The sequence below is a fragment of the Pelophylax lessonae genome (genome assembly GCF_965119305.1).
Source record: "Pelophylax lessonae genome assembly, chromosome: 3".
Lineage (NCBI taxonomy): Eukaryota > Metazoa > Chordata > Amphibia > Anura > Ranidae > Pelophylax > Pelophylax lessonae.
The window spans coordinates 526,732,194-526,747,573 of NC_138770.1; the positions used below are offsets into that span (position 1 = coordinate 526,732,194).

Here is a 15,380-nt window from a genome sequence, read left to right on the forward strand (position 1 = left end):
GCAATGGTTCAGGAAATGGGCTTTAAAAGCCTGTGATTGGACCAGAACCATTAGCAAAATCCAATTGAGGGGGCAGGAGAATGCTAGGAATGTGATTGGAGTGACTAGGGGGTCCCTAGGCCAATCATTAGTGAATACGCCCCCCAGTATATAAGATAGCCCCCGTCAAATTCCTAGCATTGTTATACAGGACATGGAAGAGAGTGGAAGCAGTTCTGTTAATTTTACTTTAAAAGTGTAATTTAGCATTTATTAGTGTGAGGAAAGGGATATCTAGTGTAGTTAGAGTGCTCTTTAGTTAGCTTCAAAAATTTAGTTTCTGTAGGGAAAGTGTGAGGTGTCAGGGTGACCGTAATGTAGTGTAGGGTTAACTGACTGCTATGGCAGGGTGACCAAACCCTTCCATATCACGGTGACCGCTATAGAAAAAAGATTGTTTCTCTCAAGTCACTTTCGCTGCAGTAATATGGCTTCGCCGCCGTCAGCATTATTTTTGGCTGCAGGCGTCTATAGTGATTTTTTGAGCACATGTTTGGAGTCAGGCATGACATCTGAACATGTGTATAGGGGGTATATATACACACACATGTCTGTATATATACACCTGCACATATATAGGTGTGAAAAGAGCAGAAAAAACTACTTGCGCTAATGAAATAATTAACACCAATATAGTTACGCTCCTATCACACCTATATATGTCTAGATGTGTATATACATATAAGTATGTGTGTATATACACCACTATACACAAGTTCAGATGTTTTGCCTGCCTCCAAAGAACCCAAAAAATGCCCAAAAAAACGCTAGCGTAAAAAAAAAACGCCCAGGTGTGTTGTTGCAGGCATTTTTTGGGGGGTTTTTGGAGGCAGGCAAAACATCTGAACTTGTGTATACGGGTATATATACCACTATACACAAGTTCCGATGTTTTTCCTAACTCCAAAGAACCCAAAAAATGCCCAAAAAAACGCTTGCTACTAAACCAGCAAGGTGTGAAAAGAGCTAAGCCATATTACAGATCTATAATTGCACTAATACAAATGATCTTTTTTTCTGGTTCTGGACATGCTACAGAGCTGAAACTTCACAGGTACACCTTTTTGATCCCCCAGACACAAAATCACACAAAAAAAGTTCTTAAAAATTGTAATTTTTGATAGAGAGCCAATTATTGAAAAAAATAAAAAAAAAAAAATATTTGGATTTAGTATCTGGGGGGTCTAAAAAGTGTACCTGTGAAGTTTCAGCTCTGTAGCATGTCCAGAACCAGAAAAAAAGAAAATTTTTCAGTAGAGCAGGGATGGTGGTACCCTCCTTTTACACCTATATGATCTTTTTTGGGGGGTTCTGGACATGCTACAGAGCTGAAACTTCACAGGTACACCTTTTAGATCCCCCAGACACAAAATCACACAAAAAAAGTTCTTAGAAATTGTCATTTTTGATAGATTTTTGATAGAGTGCCAATGATTGAAAATAATAAAAATAAATAAAAAAAAATTCTTTGGATTTAGTATCTGTGGGGTCTAAAAAGTGTACCTGTAAAGTTTCAGCTCTGTAGCATGTCCAGAACCATAAAAAAAAGATTGTTTGTATTAGAACACTTATAGCACAGGATAGTGGCTTCTCGCTTTTCACACCTTCCCGTTTTAGTAGCAAGCTTTTTTGGGGCATTTTTTAGGTTCTTTGGAGTCAGGAAAAACATCTGAACTTGTGTATAGTGGTATGTATACCACTAGCGTAAAAAAAAAAAAAAAAAAAAAAAAAAAAAAAAACGCCCAGGTTTGTTGTTGCAGGCATTTTGTGGGGTTTTTGGAGGCAGGCAAAACATCTGAACTTGTGTACACACACATACTTAGTTGTATTTTACACTTAGACATATATAAGTGTTATAGGAGCATAACCATATTAGTGTAAATGATTTCATTAGCGCAAGCATATATTTCTGCTACTATCACACCTATATATGTCTAGGTGTGTATATACATATAAGTATGTGTGTATATATACCCGTATACAGAAGTTCAGATGTTTTGCCAAAGAACTAAAAAAAATGCCCAAAAAAACGCTAGCGCCAAAAAAAAAAAAACGCCCAGGTGTGTTGTTGCAGGCATTTTTTTGGGGTTTTTGGAGGCAGGCAAAACATCTGAACTTGTGTATAGTGGGGGGTCTAAAAAGTGTACCTGTGAAGTTTCAGCTCTGTAGCATGTCCAGAACCCCCCAAAAAAAGATCATATAGGTGTAAAAGGAGGGTCCCACCATCCCTGCTCTACTGAAAAATTATCTTTTTTTTCTGGTTCTGGACATGCTACAGAGCTGAAACTTCACAGGTACACTTTTTAGACCCCCAGATACTAAATCCAAAGAATATTTTTTTTTAATTTTTTTTTAAATTTTTTCAATAATTGGCTCTCTATCAAAAATGACAATTTGTAAGAACTTTTTTGTGTGATTTTGTGTCTGGGGGGTCTAAAAGGTGTACCTGTGAAGTTTCAGCTCTGTAGCATGTCCAGAACCATAAACAAAAAGATAATTTGTATTAGTGCAATTATAGATCTGTAATATGGCTTCGCTCTTTTCACACCTTGCCGGTTTAGTAGCAGGTGTTTTTTTTTGGGCATTTTTTGGGTTCTTTAGAGGCAGGCAAAACATCTGAACTTGTGTATAGTGGTATATATACCCGTATACACAAGTTCAGATGTTTTTCCTGCCTCAAAAAAAACCAAAAAATGCCCAAAAAAATGCCTGCTATTAAACCGGCAAGGTGTGAAAAGCGAGAAGCCACTAACCTGTTCTGTAAGTGTTCTAATACAAACAATCTTTTTTTTATGGTTCTGGACATGCTACAGAGCTGAAACTTCAGAGGTACACTTTTTAGACACCCCAGATACTAAATCCAAAGATTTTTTTTATTTATTTTTTTATTTTATTTTTTTTTCCAATAATTGGCTCTCTATCAAAAATTACAATTTTTAAGAACTTTTTTTGTGTCATTAATAGTCCCTGGGGTATGACCCAGAACCCTAGGCACTTTTTAGGGGCATTTATTGGGTTTTAGGGCTTCAAAATTGTGTTTTTTGATTACCGAAGTTCGGGTCCCATTGATTTCAATGGGGTTCCGAAATCCGGGCCGAACTTTTGGGGAGTTCGGATGTTCTGGCCGAACCAATTTTTTGAAAAGTTCGATCATCCCTACTTAACAGTATGTTCTTTGTAAAATCCAGTTATTATACATAAATATTGATTTACTGTAGGTACATGGCAGACAACTTTCCAAATAAGAGCGGCCTTAAACGCAGCTCCTAAAGTCCCCAGGGGGCTGCACATAATATTCTGTACATGTAATGGTATGGAGGATTGTGGACAGACTACAGAAGATAGTCATAGAGAGTAGTGATATACTACATATTGTGTTGGATACTAGGGACATGCTACAAGGGATGATCAGAGATTGAGGACATGTTACACTAGACCTCTGGAGATCACTGCTACTGGAGTACCTTTTGATATCAATGCTTCCACTCCCATTACTGACAGCTAAGTCCGAAGGCTCGAACAGTAAACACCAAAGGACCATATGAAGCCTGCGAGTCATACGTTTGGCACCAGGGATTTAGGTGCAATATTAAGAGAAATGTTCTAGTCTAATAATAGTGCCTATAAATTATAGTGCCTTGCGAAAGTATTTGGCCCGTTAAACTTTTCAACCTTTTGCCACATTTCAGGCTTCAAACATAAAGATATAAAACTGTAATATTTGTGAAGAATCAACAAGTGGGACACAATCATGAAGTGGAACGAAATTTATTGGATATTTCAAACTTTGTTAACAAAAAAAAAACTGAAAAATTGGGCGTGCAAAATTATTCAGCCCCTTTACTTTCAGTGCAGCAAACTCTCTCCAGAAGTTCAGTGAGGATCTTTGAATGATCCAATGTTGACCTAAATGACTAATGATGATAAATAGAATCCACCTGTGTGTAATCAAGTCTCCGTATAAATGCACCTGCACTGTGATAGTCTCAGAGGTCCGTTTAAAGCACAGAGAGCATCATGAAGAACAAGGAACACACCAGGCAGGTCCGAGATACTGTTGTGGAGAAGTTTAAACCCAGATTTGGATACAAAAATATTTCCCAAGCTTTAAACATCCCAAGGAGCACTGTGCATGCGATAATATTGAAATGGAAGGAGTATCAGACCACTGCAAATCTACGAAGACCTGGCCGTCCCTCTAAACTTTCAGCTCATACAAGGAGAAGACTGATCAGAGATGCAGCCAAGAGGCCCATGATCACTCTGGATGAACTGCAGAGATCTACAGCTGAGGTGGGAGACTCTGTCCATAGGACAACAATCAGTCGTATACTGCACAAATCTGGCCTTTATGGAAGAGTGGCAAGAAGAAAGCCATTTATTAAAGATATCCATAAAAAGTGTCATTTAAAGTTTGCCACAAGCCACCTGGGAGACACACCAAACATGTGGAAGAAGATGCTCTGGTCAGATGAAACCAAAATCTAACTTTTTGGCAACAATGCAAAACGTTATGTTTGGCGTAAAAGCAACACAGCTCATCACCCTGAACACACCATCCCCCCTGTCAAACATGGTGGTGGCAGAATCATGGTTTGGGCCTGCTTTTCTTCAGCAGGGACAGGGAAGATGGTTAAAATTGATGGGAAGATGGATGGAGCCAAATACAGGACCATTCTGGAAGAAAACCTGATGGAGTCTGCAAAAGACCTAAGACTGGGACGGAGATTTGTCTTCCAACAAGACAATGATCCAAAACATAAAGCAAAATCTACAATGGAATGGTTCACAAATAAACACATCCAGGTGTTAGAAAGTCCAGACCTGAATCCAATCGAGAATCTGTGGAAAGAACTGAAAACTGCTGTTCACAAACGCTCTCCATCCAACCTCACTGAGCTCGAGCTGTTTTGCAAGGAGGAATGGGCAAAAATGTCAGTCTCTCGATATGCAAAACTGATAGAGGCATACCCCAAGCGACTTACAGCTGTAATCGCAGCAAAAGGTGGCGCTACAAAATATTAACTTAAGGGGGCTGAATCATTTTGCACGCCCAATTTTTCAGTTTTTTATTTGTTAAAAAAGTTTGAAATATCCAATAAATTTCGTTCCACTTCATGATTGTGTCCCACTTGTTGTTGATTCTTCACAAAAAATTACAGTTTTATATCTTTATGTTTGAAGCCTGAAATGTGGCAAGGCACTGTAAGTAAGTGAAAAACAACTCTGCAGCTCCCACCCAAAAATATTAACAGGTAAAATTTGGAATGAAGTCTGGGGAACATTGTTAAATAATATGTATATACTGTACATGTACAGTATATATACAGTATATGTATACACCAAGGGAACCAAAGAAAGCAAGAGAGGGCTTTAGATAGTTTTGTTTGCATCTCATACATTAAAGTATTATTCTGAAATAATGTGTTCATCTTTATTAAGTTATATCATCTTAAACATTTTAAATATGAAAAACACAACATAAAAAGCAAAACACCGACTAAACATTCAGTTGAAATGCTCGGCATGGCCCTCTGATAACTAACAGTGAAGACAACCAGTTTGTTTAACCACTTACCCACCAGGCCTATTTCGGACACTTTTTGTTTACAATCTAAAATCAGTATTTCTTCCTAGAAAACTACTTAGAACCCCCAAACATTATATATATTTTTTTAGCAAAGACTCTGGAGAATAAAATGGCGGTCATTGTAATTTTTTTGTCACGCGGCATTTGCGCAGCGGTCTTTAGAACGCCATTTTTTTGGAAAAATTTTGAAAAATCACATTTCACTGCATTTAAAAAATACTAAACAGTAAAGTTAGCCCATTTTTTTTATATATTATGAAAGATGATGTCACACCGAGTAAATAGATACCCAATATGTTACGGTTTAAAATTGCGCCCCACTGTGGGATGGCGACAAACTACGGCCAATAGAGATCTCAAAAGGCGTGGCTTTAAATTTATTTAACGGTTACCAGTTTAGAGTTAGAGTGTAGCTCTTTTTTTAAATTATTGCTCACGCTCTGGCAATCGCAGCGATACCTCACATGTGTGGTTTGAACAGCGATTTAATTTGCGGCTCGACTTCCGTATATGTTTTTTTTTGTGCGTGAGCTAACGGTGACGGGGCGGCTAAATTTTTTTATTTATTTTTTTTCCCATTAATTTTTTTTTTTTTAACTTTATTACAGTTCTTTTTAAAAAAAAAATCTGATCACTTTTATTGCTGTCACAAGCAATGTAAACATCCCTTGTGACAGCAATATGCAGTGACAGGTACACTTTATGGAGGGATCGAGGGTCTAAAAGACCCTAGACTCCTCCACTACACTTCCCTGTATGCAAAACGCCGAAAACAGCGTTTTCGCATACAGCCGTTTTTCAAATTTGCCGCCTTTTTGCAGCACACTAACCCGGAAGTGACGTCATGGACGCCGCCTCTGGGTTACGTCATCGGAGACACGATCAAAGCTGTTTCCGGCATTGATCGGGACTCCATCCAGCCGGCGTCCCCTCCCGCCCCCCCGGGTAACGATTGAGCGGCTCCCGAGCCGCATCGGTCATCACCGACGGAAAGCCAACCGTCGGCTCTAAACCACGGTACCAGGATGATGCCTCTAGCTAGAGGCATCATCCCGGTATACCCCCGCAAAGTTTATGGATGTCATATAACGTCCGCCCAGGGGGAAGTGGTTAAATCCCTCTTTCCCAGTATACATCATAATATATATTCATAATAATACAAATTATTATTATTAATATAATAGTCATTTGTGTGTACTCAGATAAAAATGCCATTAATTGTAATCTTCCTACTTCAAATATAACTTCTTTAAATAGATGTCATTCCACCATCTCACATTCAAAACTTGCAAAGAAAGGCAACCATGCAGAAAGAAGCACAAAGCTGATGACAGGAGACAGCAAAAAAGATGATAGCAAGCAACCATCAGAACTTCATATAATAAATAGGTAAATAAAAATAGCATGGCAACTTGTGCCCACAATGGCATAAATCAAACATTAAGTGCTCGGTCTGTAAGAATCTTCTCCAAGAGATTGTTATAGCCTTGGAACTAATGCCCAAACATTGGTACATATTACATATTACACTTTACTTGTTTCAACTGAAATAGACCTCAGTGTTATGACAAAATACAATATAGCCTGCCACTGAAAAATAATAATTTAGTTCCTCTTTAGTTCAAATTTGTTATATACTTGCTAGCAATAGTGCTGAATAATTTATAGTATGAAGTTCATGTGCAATCAAGTTTGCTGGTTTACGCAGGTGCAACAAACACAGATGTAACTGTAAAAGTATTAGACAGTATACATCAAATACATGGATCAAATATGAAAGAGCAGTGTTTAGAATGCACTCAGCACTTCAATAATCTATAGGCAAAGCAGTAAAGCAGAAATTACTTGCCTAGGTGCTCATAATAACAAGGGCAACCAAAATAATTCAGCTCCTATCCAACAAACATGTATGACCATGAAGCTTATATCAAGCCTTTACAGCCTACATTTCAATTTGTTCACAATTTTTTAAAATGTCCACTTTAAATGCCTAAAATGTTCGGCCATATGTATGCTTGATATGTCAAATGCTGTAAATGCATGTGTAGTCACCCTCCTGTAATTCCTTACTAGGGATGATTGAACGGTTCGGGTCGACCATCGGTTCGGCCCGAACATTGGGTGTTCGAGGTTCGGCCGAATTTAGAACTTTTTGCCCAAAAAGTTCAGAATTCGGCAACCAGAACTGACCAAAATGCAATGGTTCAGGAAATGGACTTTAAAAGCCTGTGATTGGACCAGAAACATTAGAAAAAGCCAATTGAGGGGGCAGGAGAATGCTAGGAATGTGATTGGAGTGACTAGGGGGTCCCTAGACCAATCATTAGTGAATAGGCCCCCCAGTATATAAGATAGCCCCCGCCAAATTCCTAGCATGGTTATACTGGACATGGAAGAGAGTGGAAGCAGTTCTGCTAATTTTACTTTAAAAGTGTCATTTAGCATTTATTAGTGTGAGGAAAGGGATATCTAGTGTAGTTAGAGTGCTCTTTAGTTAGCTTCAAAAATTTAGTTTCTGTAGGGAAAGTATGAAGTGTCAGGGTGACCTTAATGTAGTGTAGGGTGAACTGACTGCTATGGCAGGGTGACCGACTGACCAAACCCTTCCATACCAGGGTGACCGTAATGTAGTGTAGGGTGAACTGACAGTGACTGCTATGGCAGGGTGACCGAACCCTTCCATAGCAGGGTGACCGCTATAGAGAAAAGCTAGTTTCTCTCAAGTCACTTTCGTTTCCGTAATAAGGCTTCGCCGCCGCCAGCATTTTTGGCTGCAGGCGTTGCTAGTGCTTTTTTGAGCACATGTTTGGAGTCAGACATGACATCTGAACATGTGTATAGGGGGTATATACACACACACATGTCTGTATATATACACCTGCACATATATAGGTGTGAAAGGAGCAGAAAAAACTACTTGCGCTAATGAAATAATTAACACCAATATATTTCTGCTCCTATCACACCTATATATGTCTAGGTGTGTATATACATATAAGTATGTGTGTAGATACACCACTATACACAAGTTCAGATGTTTTGCCTGCCTCCAAAGAACCCAAAAAACGCTAGCGTCAAAAAAAAAAAACGCCCAGGTGTGTTGTTGCAGGCATTTTTGGGGGGTTTTTGGAGGCAGGCAAAACATCTGAACTTGTGTATACAGTACCACTATACTACAAGTTCAGATGTTTTTCCTGACTCCAAAGAACCCAAAAAAATGCCCAAAAAAAACTGCCTGCTATTAAACCGGCAAGGTGTGAAAAGCGAGAAGCCATATTCCAGATCTATAATTGCACTAATACAAACAATCTTTTTTTTTTTATGGTTCTGGACATGCTACAGAGCTGAAACTTCACAGGTACACTTTTTAGACCCACCAGATACTAAATCCAAAGACATTTTTTTTTTAATTTTTAAATTTTTTTTTCAATAATTGGCTCTCTATCAAAAATCTATCAAAAATGACAATTTTTAAGAACTTTTTTTGTGTGATTTTGTGTCTGGGGGGTTTAAAAGGTGTACCTGTGAAGTTTCAGCTCTGTAGCATGTCCAGAACCCCCCATAAAAATCATATAAGTGTAAAAGTGGGGTCCCACCATCCCCGCTCTACTGAAAAATGATCTTTTTTTATGGTTCTGGACATGCTACAGAGCTGAAACTTCACAGGTACACTTTTAGACCCCCCAAATACTAAATCCATTTATTTATTTTTTTTTATTTTTTTTCTTAATTTTTTCAATAATTGGCTTTTTATGAAAAATGACAATTTTTAAGAACTTTTTTTGTGTAATTAGTAGTCCCTGGGGCATGTGTTTTTTGATTACCGAAGTTCGGGTCCATTGATTTCAATGGGGTTCTGAAATCCGGGCCGAACTTTCGGGTAGTTCGGATGTTCTGGCCGAACCAAACTTTTCAAAAGTTCGATTATCCCTATTCCTTACCAACTCCTTCACTTTTCCTTGCTGGATGATGAACAAGTATACCAGTCAGACCAGACCAGAAGAATAACATGCTGGCTGTCACATGCATACCTTTTACATGTTTTTTAGCTTCTTCAGCAGGGTGTGTATATTTATCATGGTGCATAAACACTTCAGAAGGGTATGTACATTTACCTGGGTACATAAACACAATAAATTAAATAAACAAATTATTTTAGATTTATTTTTAATCCATGAGGTGGAAACATATTAATTCATAACCCTCCATCTCCTTTTTGGTTTCTTTGGTTCCCCTGATATGTAATATCCATTGGGGGTCAGAATTGTTTAGTACCATTGTCATTTATGATGATATATTAAATACAGTACATAGGTGCATTTTTTTATTTTTTTATTTAGATGCTTAATAATATTAAAAAAACAATAACTTTTAATAGTACAGTAAAACAATAAAAAAAAGCTTCCATTAGACATTTATGTATTTTGCCATAGATATATACTGTAAAACATAGTTATATAGTATAACTATAAATATATATAATATATTTATTGACATATTTCTTTTAAACTTTCTTTAGGATCTACCGATTGTGCTCTTATTTTTCCCCATCCATCATGGTACTGGGACAACCTTCTAAAAATCTGTGTATTTATCTTTGCATTTATAATGCCTGTCCTTATCATCACCGTATGTTATGGAATGATGATCTTACGACTCAAGAGTGTCCGTATGCTGTCTGGCTCCAAAGAGAAGGATAGAAACCTCAGAAGAATCACCAGGATGGTGCTGGTTGTTGTGGCAGTGTTCATAGTCTGCTGGACTCCTATCCACATTTATGTGATAATTAAAGCTTTGATCAATATCCCACCTTCTCTCTTTCAGACAGTGACCTGGCATGTGTGCATTGCTCTAGGTTACACAAATAGCTGCCTTAATCCAGTCCTTTATGCTTTTCTGGATGAAAACTTTAAGCGGTGTTTCAGAGAATTTTGCATCCCAACAACTTCAACCATTGAGCAGCAAAACTCAACCCGTTTGCGTCACAATACCCGTGACCATGCGTCCACCGCCAACACAGTGGATAGGACTAACCATCAGGTATGACTAGCCGTGGAAATGTCATCTCTGGATTCAGGTGTTCCTGCGGGAGATGACATGACTTCAGAAGTTACACAGATAACTACAGGGCTTTAATTCACTGATGACATTAGACTTAAGGTTTATGATTGTATTTATGTAGGGTCTATATGGTATCCAAGCACTTTTCTAATAAAGGTTTGTCACTGCCCACAGTTGATATTTTCTCTGGCACAGCAACACTTGTATGTTGTATCTAATATATTAATTATTGTGTTACAAACTTGTTTAACTGAATAGTATACAGGGTGACACAATTAAGGTGAAAAATGAATGTCATAATAGACATCCAAAAAGTTGTATGGATTTTATTATAAACAGAGAAAGGTTTGCAGAACTACAAATCTTGTGGATACATGGTTTATTTTTTTTCATCTCCTAGAAGTCTATCTTTAGACAACAGTAAGTATCCATTATAAATTCTGATTAATCATTGTATGATTAAAATACTCTACTTTTCAAGGAGACTTAACCTACCATGCACTCAAATAAGTAAACATTAGTGTGTTCTAATTAACAAATAATTTGAAAGTATAAAACATTACCAAAATAAACAGCCATACTGGTAAAACAAGCCAAAAAAACAGCCAAAAGCTTATTTTTTTAACTACAAGTACTGTTTTGCCCAGAGAGCTTAAAGGATTACTAAACCCAACAGCCAAAAATGTAATAAAATGCTGCTTACCAGTACTTAGATGTAGCTGCATTTTTCAGAACATTTTAGCAAAAAAATAATAAAATATCTGTTGATATTTTCAGAAATGCAGTAACCAATATTATATTTCTTCTGATACTAATTCTATCAACCCCCTCCCCCCCCCCCCATGTAATGAAGATGATAGGTTTGATTGGTTTCCTCCATAGATACAGGGAAGGAGTGATGATAGTCACCTAGGGATAGGAAGTGTATTATTCTCAAAATTACCAGGTGAAAATTAAAGCAAAAAAGCCTAAAAAGGTAAACTAATGCAGCCACCACATCTAAGTTTGTGGAATCAATTTGGAGGTTGTCACTTACCACCATACCTTGGAAGGCTATGAATGTGCGGTCACAGGGACATCTTCCTCCATACTGGAATCAATAATAGCCATGCTGCTTCAAACTGGCCTCTTTCCCCGTATCTTCATCTAACATCAGGTGCATGCCCAAGAGCTTATCCCCACTCAGCTGTTCCACTTGTCAAGTAAAAATTGAATGGCTGTACGCTAATGCCGTCACCTAAATAAAACTAGCTTTAATATAATAAGTAGAGGATCAACAACATATATTCTTGCCTGTCCACCTTTTGCTTCAACATGTTTCAACCCACAAAGGGCTTAATGATGGACTAAGATGTCTCTGTTTCTACTTTACAAGCACCAAATCTAAGGAGTTTTAAGCTGCAATATTATGTTTTTGGTTTGCGGTTTAGATATGCTTTAAACAGTAACATATCAACATCTAAAAGCCATAACCTTAAAAAAATAAGTAAATAAATAAAATACAAATGTTTTATATCAACATTTTGTCTATGGCAGGCTAGTAAAGTTATTTCACTTAAAAGGGTCTTTTAACCACAAAATAAGTGGTTTTCTCAAAACCAATTATTTGTACAATTCCTAAAGATTGCACTTCACACTTGACTATTTAAATGTAGAAGTAATATCATTATCTTAGTTAATATTCTGTATGGTTTGGTCATTCTAAAAGTGCTGTTGCTAAATAAATAGTTTAGAAAAAACTGTTCAAAAGAAGAGAATTTGTAACTTAAATGACATTTTTTGTGTCTTTAGTAGAGTATATTTTGTCCACACAATACATGTGTTTACTATAAATTGAGAATTCTACCATAAACATATATTCACATTTTTAAAAGCCTGTAGCAATATGAGAACCAAAAGTGTAAGCTCATATTTTGCATGTGACTGGAAATTCAGCCATTTATAAAATAAATTGACTATGTCACTAAAAAAGTAAATCTACTAACAGGTATAAAATACAATACAAATTATATATCTGCAAAATCTCTTATTGTCCTTTGTTACAGCCAATTGTCCTGGTGTTCTAAATGGGCAAAGCTGCAGCACTTCCTGATAGTGATATAACTTGCCCATTCCTTCCTGCCACACACATCTTCTTATTGGCTATTAAGGCTAATGTAATGGTGGTGGGCCAATAGGAATGCTTTGCTTGTTTAGAAATGGTCTGCACTGGGGCAAAAAAGAGGTAGGAAAAAGTGACTGCAGGTATTTGTAAGCACCTCTAGTTGTCTATGCTATATACCTACTAGCAGTTTTATGTTTTAAATATGGGATAAAGTCTCTTTAAACAATAAAATATTATTATCTTTTATAATTATTTAATTTCTTTGTGCCACATGTGCTTATTATTATGATGTAATGCTTTGCTATTTATTATCAAGCCCAAATGTTAGCATATCATGAGCACAATATATAATGATTAAGTACAAGAATAGTTCATGACAAAAAAAGTACAGTTTGAGATCCATAATACTGTGCTTTATTGAATTTTATGACTTGATGCAGGTGCACAAAAGAATGAACCATGCTGTGTATTGCCTTATTATATAGAACAACGTATTTATTGTACATTGTAAATATGACTAGGTGTATTTTCTTAATGAAAAAATCTGTAAAATTGAAATTAAAGTATGATAATTATTCTTTGTGGTGGTATTTTCAGGCTGCCCAACTCACTCAGATCTCCATCATATACTCTAGGGCATCTTAACCAGACGGGGTTGCAATGGAACGACAATGTGTCCCATGCTTCACATTAGATTTTCTTATCTGAAGTCCCCCTAAATTCCGCCCTCCCATACTTTTCCCTACCTTGTCTCACTCTGTAGCTTTTTGTGACTCGGTCCACAAATCCCTTAAAATTGCTTCTTCTTGGCATCCGTTGTCTCATATATTTCACAATCCTCTCTTCCCTCCTGGGCAAGATATAAAAGCTTTTCAATGGTTGCTAAACAAGAGACTTTTCCCAATAGGACACATTTTTAATTGTAATGGTCCACTATCCTATAGTTAGCAAATTGGAGATGCCCCCCTTAGAGAGGTTTCGCTTTGCCCAAATCTCTCACTTCTTGCATGCTGTTTGGTTCGACAAACCAAACCCTCCAACGGTCAGGTGGTATTTCTCTAATATACTCAGCTGTGACCGAGTCCAAGGAAAATACTTCTTGTATGCTGGGCTGGGAACAAGACCTCGAGATGAAGTGGGACCTAGATACCTGGCACCATCACTTCACACTATTCTTAAAAGGGATAAAAAATGTCTCATTCATTGAGGCTAACTTTAAAGTTGTGTCTCTCTGGTACCTGGTTCCAACTCATCTCCCCAAATTATATCCAGATGCCTCCCCATTATGCTTCAGAGGCTGTGGCCATACTGGCTTGATGCTTCATACTTTCTGGCAATGTCCCAGACAGGTTTTAGAACCAAATTTTCCACATGATCTGCAAAATTACTGGCATTTCACTTTCACCGACTCCTGAGATTGCCCTCCTGAACCAACGTATACCTAAGATTCCCAAATCCACTCAAGCTTTGATCTTCTTCATTCTACTAGGAGCTAAAATCACGATTGCCCATGCGGGAAGACCCCTTCAGTCTCCCTCACCCTAACTAAACGCAAAATATCTAAAATGATGTCCCAAGAAAATATTGCTAGCATAATTCAAAACACTAGTGAGAAATTTGAATTGATTTGAGATCCATAGGCTAACTATATGAAGGTAATTACAAATCTTAATGGTGTGTTACTCTCCTTCCACTTTGCATATCCTGAGCTGTACTTTCACATAAGGTGTCTCCCCTCTTTTCTATAATGCTTTTGTCCGTCCTTCTTTCCTTCTGTTCTGTTCCTAACCCACCTCAGGACCCCTACCCCTCTCCCCCTTTTCTGGGATGTCAGAATGGTTACTTCAGATACCCCAGTCATTCAGACACATACATCCACATATGGGGGTAAAGACTCTTTTTTTTTTTTGTCATGGGATTCCAAAGCTCAGAGGGACAATACTATCCCATAAAAATCTTGTATTTACGTACTTCTGGTTTTGTTCTTCAATGTTATCAGGGATTTTTTTTTCTTTAATGTACTGTACCTTACAGTTAGCTCCCCTCCATTTAACTTCTTCTTACATTACTTATTAATCTATAACCTATTAAAATTACATTTTAATTACATTTTATTAAAATCTTTTAAACTGTATGGTGTTCCTAACTTCTCCACTGCAGAGTTTTTATATGATGTTATTATCGGGCTGCGAATGCAGCTAGGAGCCACTGTCCCCATCCCTTAATTAGGGATTTTTCTTTACTTAAGCATAGACATATCGGCTCCAGCTCCCAAAGGTGTAATGTTAAGGGTTCAAACGTCCTATCTTCGACTTATACACAATATGTTGTATCTCAACTTTGTGGGGCTTGGTTGCCTTAAAATACCTCTTCCCACATATTTTGTTATGTACCTGGTTTGTCTTTTCAAGTTGACTTGTATTCTGACACCCACATTTTTGTAATGCTATATTATCTGACTTTTTCTCAATAAAAATATTGAAACAGAGAAAAAAATATTCTTTAAAATTAAAAATGTATAGATATTATGCTAAAAATGCTTACAGTAAAGGGAAAAAGCATGTTTTATTATATTTTTGCCAAATT

General features: G+C 37.2%; 1 protein-coding gene across 1 annotated transcript in view; it reads left to right on the plus strand.

Annotated features, from left to right (window-relative positions):
* The window catches only part of OPRM1 (opioid receptor mu 1), a 180,890-nt gene extending 169,925 nt beyond the window's left edge, over positions 1 to 10,965 (plus strand). Inside the window, exon 3 of the mRNA XM_082250013.1 lies at positions 10,149 to 10,965. Within this exon, the coding sequence (XP_082106139.1) occupies positions 10,149 to 10,675 (527 nt within the window). The 3' untranslated portion in view covers positions 10,676 to 10,965. The remainder of the gene's footprint in view (positions 1 to 10,148) is intronic.
* The last annotated feature ends 4,415 nt before the right edge of the window (positions 10,966 to 15,380 follow it).